We start from the raw sequence: 16313 nt of genomic DNA, 5'->3' as shown, positions 1-16313 counted from the left end.
ATTTCCCTTTAATTAAATTATCCTTATCTCAACCCGTGAGTTGTTCTTTGCTTTACTTCTCCCCCTCCTCATCTAAAGGAGGGGGAGTGAGAGAGCGGTTGTGGGGTTTAGCTGCCCAGCACGCTAAAACCACCACAACTCTGCAGGCTGTTCGGTCTGTCATGCGTCACTGGGAAGGTTCTGAAAGAAATCCTCCTGGAAAGCACACGACAAGCACATGAATGGCAAGAAAGAGATGGGGAGTAGTCAGCATGGATCTATGAAGAGCAGATCATACTGGAGCCTTCTCAGTGTCGTCTACGTTGAAGTGACCTGCTGGGTGCACAAGGGGAGAGCAACAGCTGTTGCTTACCTTACCTTTAGGAAAGACTTTGATGCTTGCTCCCATGACACGCTTGCAGAGAAGCTGACAAGTACAGGTTACACAAACAAACAGTGGGGTGGTCTGAAAAGAGGCAGCATGCCACTGCACATGGTCCTGGACAGCTTGCTGACCGTTCTTGACCACAGCTGTTGCCCTACCTGGTGTCAAGATGTCCTTCCTGACTATATCATTCTGAGATAGTGTTTGTTGTGACAGTGTAGGATCATAGTAGAGAAGAAAGCAGTGGTAGTGTGTGCTAATGAGGGGAAATGGTTTCAGAAGGCATGGGGAGAAGAGCCTTAGCATGATGAAGCCCGTGTTTGGTCACTTGAAGTTCTTGGGTGATATATTTTAAGGTGTTTTTGCCCTTTTTGATCTATCCCGATGACCTCTTGAGCTTTGGCCTTGTGGTGAGGGAAGTGGGAAGAAGGGAAGAGAAGTTGTGTCAGGCTGGCAGGCTTGAGACTTTTATTGAGGAAAGTGCATGGAAAGGAAGGAGCATCAAGTGGAACAGTCCCTGGGGGTCTTGGATGCAGGTAGGGTGACCAAAATCTCACTCTTGTGCGCAGAAGGTTTTCCCGGAGCACGGAGAACTTCCTGCCCTGTGATGGGAGCAGCGGAGAGGGAGTAGATCCCTGGTGGTGTTTGGCAGTGGTGTTTGGCTTGTGAGCACATCATAGCAGCAGAGCGTACTGCATGTAGGAGACAGTGCAAGCCAAGGAAAGAAGTGGGAGAATGGTAGAATGTAAGTGGGCCATGTTTCCAAACATCATGGAATAGCCCACGTCCTTGCTTCTCTGGTTCATGCCTTGAAAGAAATAGCTGTGGTTGTGGAGCTAATGAGCCAGTGGGTCAGTGACAATGCAAAGGCGCATCCACAATCCACGAGGAGTCTTGTACCATATGTGAGGTGTTTGTGTGACAGACGTGTTAAATAATACAGGCCTTAAGAGAGACCCTAAAGGGACACCATGCCTCCCTTGTCTCCAGCTGGGCACCAAGCTCTTGAGCGCAACTCTTGGAATGTGATCATGTAGTCAGTTAAGGACCTGCTGAGTGGCCCATCATGTCTTTCTACTTCAGTCAGAAGGAGCTATGTAAGAGCGTTTTCCAAACGCTATTTGTATACCACCAGGCTTGGGCCCTGATGGCCACTTGAGCCCTGCTTTTTTTTTCTTTCTGTCGGGTGAAGTTGGAAGAGCGTTGGGAGAAGAAAGGAAGACGAGGCTTTCAGGATATGGGATGCAGATTGATTTTATTGAGGAAAACATGAAACAGAGGGTACGTCAAGTGGAAGTTGCACATTCTGAGGTGCCTGGAGGGTGACTACCAGCCAATGTCCTTGCGTAGAGCAGATTTTCCCAGAGCCCTCAGGTCTCCCTACCCCATAGTGGGAGCAGCCCCTGAAGGTTTCCGGAGGGATTGTGCTAGTGAGCAAGGCATTGCAGCTGTAGGTAGTGGCCGTAGGTGGTGGTGCTATGGAAAGAAGAAAGAGGAAGAAAGAAGGAGATATGTTGGCCATGTTTCCTGACAGCAAGGGCTGTCCAATACCTTGCTTGCTTGTTCTGTTGTGCCATGGAATGACGAGCTGTGGCTTGTCAGCTCGTATTCCATGGACAGCACGGAATTGGGTCCTCAGACCGAGAGCTGGCTGGCATGGTGTTGGAGGCTACTGTCAGAAATATTGGCATGGGACCTTAGCAGGGGTAGCAGGCTCTTCCGCCAGAGATGCAGCCCAAGCCTCCCAGGCCAAAGCCTCCAAAGCCACCAGAGGAGATGGGCACTCCCTGGGCGCTGAGGTTGCTGCCCACGGCAGCTGATGCGGAGGATCCAACGGCGGTGTTCTGGGGGAAGGAGCTGAGGATGGGTCCTGGCAGGGTGACCAGCACGGTAGGAGGCTGGATGACGACGTGGGAGTCCTCGCACTGCCTGACACAGGGCTCGTTGCAGCTGTTAGCCAGCGGGGTGGGTCCGCAGGGGCGGCAGATGTCGTAGCAGGACATGTCTGTGTTGTGGAGGGTCCCTGGAAGAGAGGGTGTTGTGAAGGCGGAGGGTGTTGGTGGCATGAAGAGCTGTGCTGGGGGGGGCCAAGGGAGTGGAAAGGCCCAGAGTGGGGCTATGGAGAGCCTGGTGGTTGGAAGGTGGAAGGGCTGTTGAGGCTGGGGACAGAAGGTTTGTGGAGAGATGGGCAAGGTGTTGTGGGTGAAGGAGCGGAGCAGAGTTCAGACTCACCTTGTTGGGTGCAGGGGAGAAGGCTTCGGCAGGAGTGTGTGAGGGTGAGAGGCGCAGGGCCGGCTTTTATGCTGGTCCCTGAGTATCCACGAGGCGAGAGAGCCTTTGCGCATGACAGTATTTGGTATGAGCTGCTCTTACATGCCTAAGCCTGGCAAGTAATGAGGTGGGGTGTGATCTCCCCACAATGTTCTGCCTCCATTTCTTCCTGTTGAGGATATTGGAAGGGGCGGAACATTTCAAGTGAGAGTATTAAAGACCGAAGGATAGCTTTTGAAGGTTCATGTAGGGGTGGATAGATGTTGCATTCAAGACATGGGAGAGGTGCGTTGTTGTCCATGAAGTCATAGTTTGGCACTCGTGAGGTGTGGTCGTTGGCTTTGTTGTGAGGAGGAAGCCCTCCTTGTTGGCATCCACAGTAGGTTGGCCAGTGTTTCTCAGGTATGCTGGGAGTGATTCGCTACCACTTGCATCACATTCAGTCCCTCTGTGCCTTCATCCCAACTCACCAGCCTGCGTTTAGCCCTTGTCTTTCCCGTTGGGTGTGCTTCATTGGTGGTTGGTGGCCATCTTGCACGTAGAGGCTGTATGTGGGAGCAAGTGTATGGGAGCAAGACCCCTGTCTTGTCCCTGGGGCCGCAGTCCAAAGAGGCAGAGAAGAGGTGTTTGCATAGCAGGGTGTTGGAGTCGCGGGTCTGTCTCAGTGCTGACAAGACTAATTGCATTGGGAGTCCTGCCACGCTTCTTCACGGGTTGCATTGGCACCTCCATTGAGCTCCCTTTTCTGTGGCCAGCACCTTGACAGCAAGGGCTTTGGCCTAATGGAGTTTGGTGGGAATCCCTTGGGCTGTCTGTTGAGGCCTGGGAGAGGCTGTGAGATTTGTGAGGGGCAGGGTCAGACATGTGGGAGTGTCCAGAAGGTCTGGGCCCAAAGCACTGGGGTGTTCTTTGAGGTGAGTATCAAGGGGGAATCTTATTTCTGTGCATGGTTTTCAGTGTTGACACATACAATGTGGACGTTTCAGAGGGGAGCTGGAGGTGTGCATGCTGCTTGTGGCTGTGGACCTGAGGCCCCAGTGGTCGTGGTTGCATTCTGAGGAGTGGGGAATGGCAAGTGCAGCCCCTGATCTGCCAAGGTGACTGTTTTGAAGGATTTCCCACTGCAGCTTGTTGACGAAGATGCTGGGGAGTCTGTGTATCTGGTTATGCAGGAGTACGTGAGACCCTTCGAGCTACACCTGCAAATGTTGAATGTCCCAGGTGATATGTTTGCAATAGCAGTTTCAGTTATTTTTGAAAGGTCATGGTGACTGGGAGAGGTTCCTGAAAACTGGAAGAGACTCATCCCACTCTTTTGTTCAAGAACAGATGAAGGAATGAATATCTGGGAAACTGCAGCCTTGTCAGCCTGATATCAGCCTCTGGGAAGGTTCTGAGGAAATCCTCCCTGAATGTATTCTCAAGTACGGAAACGTGATGGAGCGTAGTCAGCATGGATTTTTAGAGAGCATATCCCATGTGTGCCTACACAGCATCTTCTACGTAGAAGTGACTGATGGCCTACCTATATGTAGGACTCTGTGATAGTGTTTGTTGTGAAGGTGGAGGATCAGAGAGGCACAAACCACATTGATTATTGGCTCGGCAGTATGCAGCATCAGGTCCCTTTGTAGATGGCTGAAAAAGGCCCTTATCAAACGTGGGGCAGCTGCTGGATTCTTCTCACAGAGGCCACCTCTGTAGTCCCCACTACCAAAACCTTGCAATGTAAAAACAGCATAACAGGGGAGGTCTTGTGGCACTTTTCGACCTGATCTAGAACTATGTACTTAAACAGGGTCAAGAAGGAATCATCATTGAATGGCTCACCTTGGAAGGAATTTTAAGGATCATCTGACTCCAGCCTTCTGCCGTAGGAAGAGATGTCACCCAACAGATCATGTTGGACAAGGCCCAGTCCAGGCTGGCCTTGAACTCCTCCAGGGACGGGGCATTCAAAGTCTTGTCTTGACAACCTGTTCCAGTGCCTTACCACCCTCACACTGAAGAATTTGCTCCTAATGTCTAGGCTAAAACTATCCTCTTTCAGTTGAAGACCATTACCCCTTCAACTATCATTATCTACACGAGTAAAGAGACATTCTCCATCCTTTGTGAAGACCCCTTTAACTATTGAAAGACCTCAAGGAAGCCTCCGCAGAGCCTTCACTTCTCCAGGCTGAACATCCCCAGATCTCTGAGCCTTCTTTCATAGGAGAGCTGGTCAAAGTGGAGCCTCATGAGGACAGAAAAGAGGGGGACAATCAACTCCCTCACTATGCTGGTTACTGCTCTGTTGATGCAGCACTGCATGCAGTTGGCCTTCTGGGCTGCAGGCTTACATTGCTGGATCCTGTTGAGCCTTTCATCCACCAGAACAACCCAAGTCCTTCTCTGCAGGGCTGCTCTCAATGAGTTCTTCTCCCAGCCTGTACTCCTGTCTGGGATTGCCCCGAACCAGGTGCAGCACCTTGCACTTGGACTTGTTGAACCTCATGTGGTTCACATGGGCCTGCTTCTCCAGCCCGTCCAGGTTCCATTGGATAAAGATTGTTGTGTGAAGAAAGGAAGAGTGTCAGGCTGGCATGCATTAGAACTTTATTGAGGAAGACTCATGAAAAGGAATGTGCACAAGCAGCAGAGCATCCTCAGTCCATGAAGTTGGTTGCAGGGCATTGTTAGCTGCTGTCAGGGGTGTTGGCGTGGGTCCTTAGCAGGGGTAGCAGGCTCTTCTGCCAGAGAAGCAGCCCAGGCCTCCCAAGCCATAGCCTCCAAGGCCAAAGCCTCCGAATCCCCCAGAGGAGACGGGCACTCCCTGGGAACTGAGGTTGCTGCCCACGGCAGCTGATGCGGAGGATCCAACGGCGGTGTTCTGGGGGAAGGAGCTGAGGATGGGTCCTGGCAGGGTGACCACTACGGTGGAAGGCTGGATGGCAACGTGGGAGTCCTCGCACTGCCTGACACAGGGCTCGTTGCAGCTGTTAGCCAGCGGGGTGGGTCCGCAGGGGTTGCAGAGGTTGTAGCAGGACATGTCTGTGTTGTGGAGGGTGCCTGGAAGAGAGGGTGTTGGGAAGGCGGAGGGTGTTTTGGGTGTGAGGAGCAGTGATCGGGAAGGCAAAGAGAACAGGAAGGTCTGTTTTTTTTAGGGAGCATGGTGGTGGGGAGATGGAAGGGCTGCTGAGGCTGGGGACAGAAGATGTGTGGAGAGGTCGCTCCAATGGGTCAAGAGAAGGAGGGGATCGGGGCTAAGGCTCACCTTGTTGGTCACAGGGGAGAAGGCGTCTGGTGGAGTGTGTGAGGGAGTGAGGTGCACGGCCGGCTTTTATGTTGGTCCGTGAGTGCCCGCGGGGTGAGAGAGCCTCTGCGCATGACAAGATTTGGCGTGAATTGCTCTTGCATGCCAAAGCCTGGCAAGTAATGAGGTGGGGTATGGTGTCATTCCCACAACTTGACCTCATTTCCTCCTGTTGAAGACATGGTATTGGGTCCTGGCGGCACCTTCAAAGTGACAGAATTAGAGGCTGGAGCGTTTCTCTGAAAGTTGCATGTGAGGTCAGGTGTATGTTGTGTCCAAAGGCTGCTTGAAGTGCGGTGTCATGAGTGAGGTCTTTGTGTGGCATTCATGTGGTATGGCCCAGCCACACTGGGCTTTGTGGCTGTAGGCAAGTCATTGGAGTGGAGAGCATTGGGCATAGAAGAAGATGCTATGAAAAGAAGGAACAAGAGATGAGTAGATCCTACCCTGGCAATGTTTCCTGCCTTTTCCATGTTTCCCCTTTTCCTCCAAAGCTGAAGTCCCCAGAGAAGACAAGGCTTGACACTCTGCTTGATGGGATTTCTTGGGCTGGGTGGTGTGGTCTGTGAGCGGCCCTGAGGTTCATGAAAGGCAGAGGACAAGATGGACTATGAGAAAGGGCCAGCTGGTAGCCATCATATAACTGGGGATGATGTTTGGGATTTATGTCAAGGGGGAAACCAATTTCTCTGCCCAGTGTGTAATTTTCTGGAAGATGATTTGGACTTTTCAGTGAGAAACTGGAGGCATGCGAGCAAAACCTGCAAAGGGTGAATGAACATCAAGGCCTTCCTCTGGTTAACCAAGGTGAGTGTTTCGTGGGCTGTCTCTCAGGGGAGTAGTGCACGTTGCCAAGGAAGATGGAGAAGCTGTGCCACTGGATGTACTGAAGTGCACAGGACCTGTCAGGTTGCACCTAGAAATGCTGAGAGTTCTGGCAGATATGTTCAGAAGGCTACTTTCATCTTTCTTTGAAAGTTGATGGCAACTGGGTTATCATAGAATCATAGAATATCCTGAGTTGGAAGGGACCCTTAAGGATCATCAAGTCCAACTCTTGACACCGCACAGGTCTACCCAAAAGTTCAGACCATGTGCCTAAGTTCACAGTCCAATCTCTTCTTAAATTCAGACAGGATCGGTGCAGTGACCACTTCCCTGGGGAGCCTGTTCCAGTGTGCAACCACCCTCTCTGTGAAGAACCCCATCCTAATGTCCAGCCTAAATTTCCCCTGCCTCAGCTTAACCCCGTTCCCACGGGTCCTGTCACTAGTGTTAATGGAGAAAAGGTCTCCTGCCTCTTGACAACTCCTTACGAGGAAGTTGTAGACTGTGATGAGGTTCCTGAAGACTGGAAGAGGTTCATCCCACTGTGATGTTCAACAGATGCAGAAGAAAGGTGTGGGGAACTGCAGGCTGGTCACTTTGTGATCGGTCACTGTGTACAATCTTGGTGCAAAAGAAAGCAGCTGTAGGGTGTGCTAATGAGGGGAAATTGTTTCAGAAGGCATGGGCAGAAGGGCTTTAGAATGATGAAGCTTGTGTTTGGTCACTTGTAGGACTTGCGTGATGTGTTTTAAAGTGTTGTGGCCCTTTTCAACCTATCCTGATGACCTCTAGAGCTTTGCCTTTGTGCTGAGGGAAGTGGGAAGAAGAAGGGAAGAGGAAGCACGTCAGGCCGGCATGCTTGAGAACTTGTGGGTCAGCGACGGCACAAAGATGCATCCACATCCACCAGAGTCTTGCAACATATGTGTGCTGTCCGTGTGAGGGACAGCTCAGTGAAATAATACTAGCCTCTATAGAGACCCCAGAAGGACACCAATCCTCCCTGGTCCCCACCTGGGAACGGAGCTGTTGAGTGCAACTCTTGGAATGTGACCGTGCAGTCAATTCCTTATCTGCTGAGTGGCCCATCATGTCTTTCCATTTTAGTGCCTAGGAGATATGTAAGAGCATTGTCCAAATACTTCTTGAACACCAAGAGGCTTGGGGCCAGATGGCCACTTGAGCCCTTGTTTTTGTTCTTTTTGTCGCGTGAATTTGGAAAAGCGTTGGGAGAAGAAATAATAAAGAGGCATCTCAGGATTTGGGATGCAGATTCATTTTATTGAGGAAAACATGAAACAGAGGGAAAGTCATGTGGGAGATGCACATTCTGAAGTGGCTGGAGGGTGACCACTAACCTATGTCCTTGCATACAGCAGATTTTCCCAGAGTCCTCAGGAATCCCTACCCCATGGTGGGAGCAGCCCCTGAAGGTTTCCGGAGGGATTGTGCTAGTGAGCAAGGCATTGCAGCCATAGGTAGTGGCCGTAGGTGGTGGTGCTATGGAAAGGAAAAAGAGGAAGAAAGAAGGAGGTATGTTGGCCATGTTTCCTGACAGCAAGGGCTGTCCCCTTCCTTGCTTGCTTGCTTTGCTGTGCCATGGAATGACGAGCTGTGGCTTGTCAGCTCGTACGCCATGGACAGCACAGAATTGGGTCCTCAGACCGAGAGCTGGCTGGCATGGTGTTGGAGGCTACTGTCAGGGATATTGGCATGGGACCCTTAGCAGGGGTAGCAGGCTCTTCCACCAGAGATGCAGCCCAGGCCTCCAAGGCCAAAGCCTCCAAAGCCACCAGAGGAGATGGGCACTCCCTGGGAACTGAGGTTGCTGCCCACAGCAGCTGATGCGGAGGATCCAACGGCGGTGTTCTGGGGGAAGGAGCTGAGGATGGGTCCTGGCAGGGTGACCAGCACGGTAGGAGGCTGGATGACGACGTGGGAGGCCTCGCACTGCCTGACACAGGGCTCGTTGCAGCTGTTAGCCAGCGGGGTGGGTCCGCAGGGGCGGCAGATGTCGTAGCAGGACATGTCTGTGGTGTGGAGGGTCCCTGGAAGAGAGGGTGTTAGTAAGGCGGAGGGTGTTGGTGGCATGGAGAGCTGTGCTGGGGTAGGCCAAAGGAGTGGAAAGGCCCAGAGTGGGGCTATGGAGAGCCTGGTGGTTGGGAGGTGGAAGGGCTGTTGAGGCTGGGGACAGAAGTTTTGTGGAGAGATGGGCAAGGTGTTGTGGGTGAAGGAGCGGAGCAGAGTTCAGACTCACCTTGTTGGGTGCAGGGGAGAAGGCTTCGGCAGGAGTGTGTGAGGGTGAGAGGCGCAGGGCCGGCTTTTATGCAGATCCCCGAGTATCCACGAGGCGAGAGAGCCTTTGCGCATGACAGTATTTGGCGTGAGCCGCTCTTACATGCCACAACCCCTCAAGTAATGAGGTGGGGTGTGATCTCCCCACAATGTTCTGCCTCCATTTCTTCCTGTTGAGGATATTGGAAGGGGCGGAACATTTCAAGTGAGAGTATTAAAAACCGAAGGATAGCTTTTGAAGGTTCATGTAGGGGTGGATAGATGTTGCATTCAAGACATGGGAGAGGTGCGTTGTTGTCCATGAAGTCATAGTTTGGCACTCGTGAGGTGTGGTCGTTGGCTTTGTTGTGAGGAGGAAGCCCTCCTTGTTGGCATCCACAGTAGGTTGGCCAGTGTTTCTCAGGTATGCTGGGAGTGATTCGCTACCACTTGCATCACATTCAGTCCCTCTGTGCCTTCATCCCAACTCACCAGCCTGCGTTTAGCCCTTGTCTTTCCCGTTGGGTGTGCTTCATTGGTGGTTGGTGGCCATCTTGCACGTAGAGGCTGTATGTGGGAGCAAATGTATGGGAGCAAGACCCCTGTCTTGTCCCTGGGGCCGCAGTCCAAAGAGGCAGAGAAGAGGTGTTTGCATAGCAGGGTGTTGGAGTCGCGGGTCTGTCTGAGGGCTGACAAGACTAATTGCATTGGGAGTCCTGCCACGCTTCTTCACGGGTTGCATTGGCACCTCCATTGAGCTCCCTTTTCTGTGGCCAGCACCTTGACAGCAAGGGCTTTGGCCTAATGGAGTTTGGTGGGAATCCCTTGGGCTGTCTGTTGAGGCCTGGGAGAGGCTGTGAGATTTGTGAGGGGCAGGGTCAGACATGTGGGAGTGTCCAGAAGGTCTGGGCCCAAAGCACTGGGGTGTTCTTTGAGGTGAGTGTCAAGGGGGAATCCTATTTCTGTGTATGTTTTTCAGTGTTGACTCATACACTGTGGACGTTTCAGAGGCGAGCTGGTGGTGTGCATGCTGCTTGTGGCTGTGGACCTGAGGCCCCAGTGGTCGTGGTTACATTCTGAGGAGTGGGGGGATGGCAAGTGCAGCCCCTGATCTGCCAAGGTGACTGTTTTGTGGGCTGTCCCATTGGAGCTTGTTGATGAGGATTCTGGGGAGTCTGTGTGGCTGGGTTTGCAGGAGTACGTGGGACCCAACGGGCTACACCTGAAAATGCTGAATGTCCCACGTGATATGTTTGCAATAGCAGTTTCAGTTATCTTTGAAAGGTCATGGTGACTGGGAGAGGTTCCTGAAAACTGGAAGAGACTCATCCCACTCTTTTGTTCAAGAACAGTTGAAGGAGGAATTTCTGGGAAACTGCAGCCTGGTCAGCCTGATATCAGCCTCTGGGAAGGTTCTGAGGAAATCCTCCCTGAATGTATTCTCAAGTATGGAAAAGTGATGGAGAGTAGTCAGCATGGATTTATAGAGAGCATATCCCATGTGTGCCTACACAGCATCTTCTACGTAGAAGTGACTGACGTCCTACCTATATGTAGGACTCTGTGATAGTGTTTGTTGTGAAGGTGGAGGATCAGAGAGGCACAAACAACATCGATTATTGGCTCGGCTCTATGCAGCAGCAGGTCCCTTTGTAGATGGCTGAAAAAGGCCCTTATCAAACATGGGGCAGCTGCTGGATTCTTCTCACAGAGGCCACCTCTGTAGTCCCCACTACCAAAACCTTGCAATGTAAAAACAGCACAACAGGGGCGGTCTTGTGGCACTTTTAGACCTGATCTTGAACCGTGTTCTTATACAGGGTGAGGTGGGAATCATCATAGAGTCATGGACTGTCTCACCTTGGAAGGAACTTTAAGGATCATTTTACTTGTCTTGACAACCTGTTCCAGTGCCTCATCACCCTCAACCTGAAGAATTTCCTCCTAATGTCTAGTCTAAATCTATCCTCTTTTAGTTTAAGACGATTACCCCTTCAACTATCACTATCTACATGAGTAAAGAGATACTCTCCATCTTTTTAAGAACACCCCTTTAAGTACTGGAAGATCTCAAGGAAGTCTCCGCAGAGCCTTCACTTCTCCAGGCTGAACATCCCCAGTTCTCTGAGCCGTGTTTCGTAGGAGAGCTGCTCAAGGTGGAGCCTCATGAGGACAGAAAAGAGGGGGACAATCAACTCCCTCACTATGCTGGTTACTGCTCTGTTGATGCAGCACTGCATGCAGTTGGCCTTCTGGGCTGCTCTCAATGAGTTCTTCTCCCAGTCTGTACTCCTGTCTGGGACTGGCCTGACCCAGTTACACCACGCTGCACTTGGACTTGTTCAACCTCATTCTGTTCTGATTGGCATGCTTCTCCAGCCTGTCTAGGTTCCTTTGGATGAAGAGCATTGGGTGAAGAAAGGAGGAGTGTCAGGCTGGCATGCATTAGAACTTTATTGAGGAAGACTCGTGAAAAGGAAGGAACACAAAAAGAAGGGCCCTGGTCAGAGGTGCAGGCACAGTGACCATCAGCAGCTGTGCATTTTGTGTGGAAGATATTTCCAGACCCCGGAGATCAGAGCATCCTCAGTCCCTGAAGTTGGTTGCAGGGCATTGTTAGCTGCTGTCAGGGGTGTTGGCGTGGGCCCTTAGCAGGGGTAGCAGGCTCTTCTGCCAGAGAAGCAGCCCAGGCCTCCCAAGCCATAGCCTCCAAGGCCAAAGCCTCCGAAGCCGCCGGAGGAGACGGGCACTCCCTGGGCGCTGAGGTTGCTGCCCACGGCAGCTGATGCGGAGGATCCAACGGCGGTGTTCTGGGGGAAGGAGCTGAGGATGGGTCCTGGCAGGGTGACCACCACGGTGGAAGGCTGGATGGCAACGTGGGAGTCCTCGCACTGCCTGACACAGGGCTCGTTGCAGCTGTTAGCCAGCGGGGTGGGTCCGCAGGGGTTGCAGAGGTTGTAGCAGGACATGTCTGTGTTGTGGAGGGTGCCTGGAAGAGAGGGTGTTGGGAAGGCGGAGGGTGTTTTGGGTGTGAGGAGCAGTGATCGGGAAGGCCAAGAGAGTGGGGAGGCCTGTGTTTTTAGGGAGCATGGTGGTGGGGAGATGGAAGGGCTGCTGAGGCTGGGGAAAGAAGGTGTGTGGAGAGGTGGCTCCAATGGGTCAGGAGAAGGAGGGCATCGGGTCTAAGGCTCACCTTGTTGGTCACAGGGGAGAAGGCGTCTGGTGGAGTGTGTGAGGGAGCGAGGTGCACGGCCGGCTTTTATGTTGGTCCGTGAGTGCCTGCAGGGTGAGAGAGCCTCTACGCATGACAACATTTGGTGTGAGCTGCTCTTACATGAGAAAGCCTGGCAAGTAAAGAGGTGGGGTGTGGTGTCCTTCCCACAACTTGACCTTTTCATTTCCTCCTGTTGAGGACATGGTATTGGGTCCTGGCGGCACCTTCAAAGTGACAGAATTAGAGGTTGGAGCGTTTCTCTGAAAGTTGCATGTGAGGTCAAGTGTATGTTGTGTCCAAAGGCTGGTTGAGGTGCCGTGTCATGTGATCTAAAACTCTGAAGTGTGTGAAAGTCTAGGCATTCCACTGGTTAGCCAAGGTGAGTGTTTTTCAGTCTGTCCAACAAGTGAGTAGAGCATGTTGCTCTGGAATATGGGGAGGAAGTGCCACTGGATGTATTGAAGTGCACAGGACCTGTCAGGTTGCACCCACAAATGCTGAGAGTCTGTACTGTGTCTGGCTGGGACATTAGCTTTCCCTGCAGCAGCCCATACAGTGCTGTGCTCTGCACTTGTAGCTAGAACAGCAGTGTTATCACACCAGTGCTGTGTCTACGGCGGAGCAGTGCTGGCACATCAGGACTCTCTCTAACCCTCCTAGGGGGTGGGCAAAAAATTGAGAAGAGAAACATCACCAGGGCAGCTGAAATGGCATCCAGGGCAGCCTTTTGGCATCCAGCCAAAAGGATATTCCATACCATATGATGTCACACTCAGCAATGAAAGGTGGAAACAGGAAGAAGAGGGGAGGGCTGGGTTCTCATTGTGAAAATGTCGGTCCTCCTACTGAAAATTGGCTATGTGCATTGAGGCCTTGTTTCAAGGATGTGGTCAAGCATCGCTTATTTGAGGGAAGTAGAGAGTAATTTCTTTCCTCTGCATTTCACATAGCATTCATTTTTTTAACTCCCTTCTTAAAGACGTTTAGACGTAGAGCTTAGGGATATGGTTTAGTGGGGATTGTTAGCGTTAGGTAGAGGTTGGACTCGATGATCTTGAGGTCTCTTCCAACCTAGAAATTCTGTGATTCTGTGATTCTTTCTCTTTTCCCCTACCTTTTTCACTTTCCTTTTCTTTCCGCTTTAGTTAAATTGTTTAGTTAATAATAATCTTTCCTTAATAATTATGATTATTATTTTCCCCTTTAATTAAATTATTATTATCTCAACCTGTGCGTTGTTCATTACTTTTTTTCTTCCAATCCTCATCTAAGGACGGGGGGTGAGAGAGCGGTTGTGGTGTTTAGCTGCCTTTATCTCACCACGGTACAACAACCATAGAGTCCTGGCTGATATCTTCACAAGGCTTTCAGCTTTCTTTGAAAGTTGATGGCAACTGGGTTCCTGAAGATTGCAAGAGACTCATCCCACTTCTGTGTTGAACAAGATAGAGAAGGAAGGTGTGGGGAACTGCAGGCTGGTTGGCCTGCCATCAGTCTCTGGGAAGGTATAGAAGTAAATCTTCTTGGGAAGCATTGCCAAGCACACAAAGGAGAGGAACACGAAGGGGAGTATTCAGCATGGATTTAGAGAACTGAAGTCATGCCTGGGCCTTTTCAGTGTCTTCCACATTGAAATAACTCTCCTGGTAGATGAGGGAAGATCAGCAGCTGTTGCTTATGTTGCCTTTAGTAAAGGCTTTGATGCTCCCTCCAATGACATGGTCATTCAGAAACTGAGAAAGTACAGGATTCTTTGAGAATGAGCTGGGGTTGAGGATTTGGTGAGCCCTAGATCCAGCCTCATCCCAGAAGTACAACCCTCAGGCCATGAAAATGATTGCAGTTTCTTGATGGTATTTGTCAGGGGTGGTGGCCAGAAAATCCTGATGGGAAAGAGAGTTACTCAGTGTGTGCTGACTTCTGACCCATGCAGAAGTCCTTAGCTAGCCCAGACCTTTGGTTGGGCAAGTGAAGGGCTTGTGTCACATGCCAGAAGAACAGCAGCAGCCCATTGCTGCTGTTGTCAGTGACATAGTTGGTAGGAGAGCTCTTGTGTCCCTTTAGCTCACCATCCCCAGGGTGAAGAATTTCTTCCTTATATCTAATCTAAATCTACTCTCTTTTAGTTTAAAGCTGTTAACACTTGTCATATCACTACACGCCCTGATAAAGAGTTCCTCCCCACCTTTCCTGTAGCCTCTTCTAAGTACTAGAGGGCCTCTATACCATGTCCTGGAGCCTTCTCTTCCCCAGGCTGACCAAGCCCGGCTCTCTCAGCCTGTGTTTGTAGCTGGAAATCATTTCCTCTAAGGTGTCGGCCACCCCACCGAGCTTGGTGCCATGCACAAACTTGCCGAGGGCCCGCTCAATCCCACCGTGTATGTCAGGGATGAGGAGGTGAAATAAAACTGGTCCCAGGACAGACTCCCGTGAGATAACACTCCACCCTGGTCTTTACCTGGGCATAGGGATGTTGGCTGCTTCTCCTTGAATGTGCTCATCCAGCCAATGCGTTTTATGCTATGTGGTCCTTCTGTCAAATCTATGACTCTTCTTGTTTTAATCAACGCTATACGTATGAGTGCTGTCCAGAAGCTCCTTGAACAACAACAGACTTGGGCCCTGCTCGCCTGCCGAGCCCTGCTTAATGTTGAGTGAATTAGAAAGAGTGTTGGGAGCAGAAAGAAAGAGGAGACATCACAGGCTGACATGCACAAGAACTTTATTGTGGAAAAAGAGTGCAAAGGTATGAGAGCAGAATGGACCTTTTCTGTGGTGCAAGTAGTGCAACCATCAGGCTGTGTCCCATGGTACAACAGATTTTCCCAGAGTCCCAAGGTCTTCCTCCACTGCAATAGAATCAACACATGGAAGGTGCTGGGTGGGTTTGTGGCTGTGAGCAAGCCATTGCAGGGGAGAGTAGTGGACATGGAAGATGGTGGTAGGAGTAGAAGGAAATGAGAGAGGATGGGCTGTCCGTGAGCCATGTGTCCAGGCAGCACGGACTGGCCCCCTTCCCTGCTAGAGTGTGGAGTGCCATGAGAAGAAGAGCCGTGGCTGGTGAGCCCATGTGCCTCGAACAGTGCAGAGGTGAATCCTCAGTCGGAGTTCTGGCTTGCATAGTGTTGCAGTCTTCTGTCAGCGGTGTTGGCATGGGTCCTTAGCAGGGGTAGCAGGCTCTTCCACCAGAGATGCAGCCCAGGCCTCCAAGGCCAAAGCCTCCGAAGCCTCCAGAGGAGATGGGCACTCCCTGGGCGCTGAGGTTGCTGCCCACGGCAGCTGATGCGGAGGATCCAACGGCAGTGTTCTGGGGGAAGGAGCTGAGGATGGGTCCTGGCAGGGTGACCAGCACGGCAGGAGGCTGGATGACGACGCGGGAGTCCTCGCACTGCCTGACACAGGGCTCGTTGCAGCTGTTAGCCAGCGGGGTGGGTCCGCAGGGGCGGCAGATATCGTAGCAGGACATGTCTGTGTTGTGGAGGGTGCCTGGAAGAGAGGGTGTTGGGAAGGTGGAGGGTATTGGGGGCGTGAAGAGTGGTGGTGGGGAAGGCCAAGAGAGTGGGGAGACCTGTGTTTGTGGGGAGCATGGTGTTGGGGAGGTGGAAGGGCTGCTAAGTGTGGAGACAGCGGGCAAGTGGAGAGATAGGGCCGGTGGGGTGGGTAAAGGAGGGGGTCGGGGTTCAGGCTCACCTTGTTGGTCACAGGGGAGAAGGCGTCTGGTGGAGTGTGTGAGGGTGCGAGGTGCAGGGCCGGCTTTTATGCTGCTCCTTGATTGGCCGCAGGGTGAGTCTTGGCGCATGAAAACATTTGGCATAAGCTGCTCTTGCATTCCAAAGCCTGGCAAGTAATGAAGTGGGGTGTGTTGCCCTTCCCACACTTTTCATTTCCTCCTGTTGAGGACATGTCTATTTGGCCTTGGCGGCATCTTTTAAGTGAGAGTGGCTCTTTGGATGGATTTGCATGGAGAGTGCATTTGAGGGCAGTCAGCAGACGTGGCCAAAGCATGGGAGAGGTGGGGTGTCATGAAGTGTGGTCATGGCATGTCACTCATTTGGTGTGGTTTGCGG

The 16313-nt window shown here is 51.7% G+C and overlaps 5 protein-coding genes across 5 annotated transcripts; all 5 read right to left on the bottom strand.

Annotated features, from left to right (window-relative positions):
• Positions 1-2061: 2061 nt before the first annotated feature.
• Positions 2062-2367, bottom strand: LOC309875176 (feather keratin 1-like; the record flags this gene model as incomplete). Its single annotated transcript, XM_082754319.1, has 1 exon — positions 2062-2367. The coding sequence occupies one exon, from the start codon at positions 2365-2367 to the stop codon at positions 2062-2064; it is 306 nt and encodes a 101-aa protein (XP_082610445.1).
• Positions 2368-5345: 2978 nt separating this feature from the next.
• On the bottom strand, positions 5346-5666 carry LOC309875737 (feather keratin 1-like; the record flags this gene model as incomplete). The annotated part of the gene is made up of 1 exon (XM_082755410.1): positions 5346-5666. The coding sequence occupies one exon, from the start codon at positions 5664-5666 to the stop codon at positions 5346-5348; it is 321 nt and encodes a 106-aa protein (XP_082611536.1).
• Positions 5667-8480: 2814 nt separating this feature from the next.
• On the bottom strand, positions 8481-8849 carry LOC309875736 (feather keratin 1-like; the record flags this gene model as incomplete). Its single annotated transcript, XM_082755409.1, has 1 exon — positions 8481-8849. The coding sequence occupies one exon, from the start codon at positions 8847-8849 to the stop codon at positions 8481-8483; it is 369 nt and encodes a 122-aa protein (XP_082611535.1).
• Positions 8850-11680: 2831 nt separating this feature from the next.
• Positions 11681-12001, bottom strand: LOC309874321 (feather keratin 1-like; the record flags this gene model as incomplete). The annotated part of the gene is made up of 1 exon (XM_082752370.1): positions 11681-12001. One exon carries the CDS (start codon positions 11999-12001, stop codon positions 11681-11683), a length of 321 nt encoding a protein of 106 aa, XP_082608496.1.
• Positions 12002-15406: 3405 nt separating this feature from the next.
• LOC309874322 (feather keratin 1-like) lies at positions 15407-15712 on the bottom strand (the record flags this gene model as incomplete). The annotated part of the gene is made up of 1 exon (XM_082752371.1): positions 15407-15712. The coding sequence occupies one exon, from the start codon at positions 15710-15712 to the stop codon at positions 15407-15409; it is 306 nt and encodes a 101-aa protein (XP_082608497.1).
• Positions 15713-16313: the final 601 nt, after the last annotated feature.

This window comes from Aythya marila (assembly GCF_965140915.1).
Source record: "Aythya marila genome assembly, chromosome: 2".
In the NCBI taxonomy this organism is placed as follows: Eukaryota; Metazoa; Chordata; class Aves; order Anseriformes; family Anatidae; genus Aythya; species Aythya marila.
This window is presented reverse-complemented; position numbering and strand designations above follow the sequence as displayed.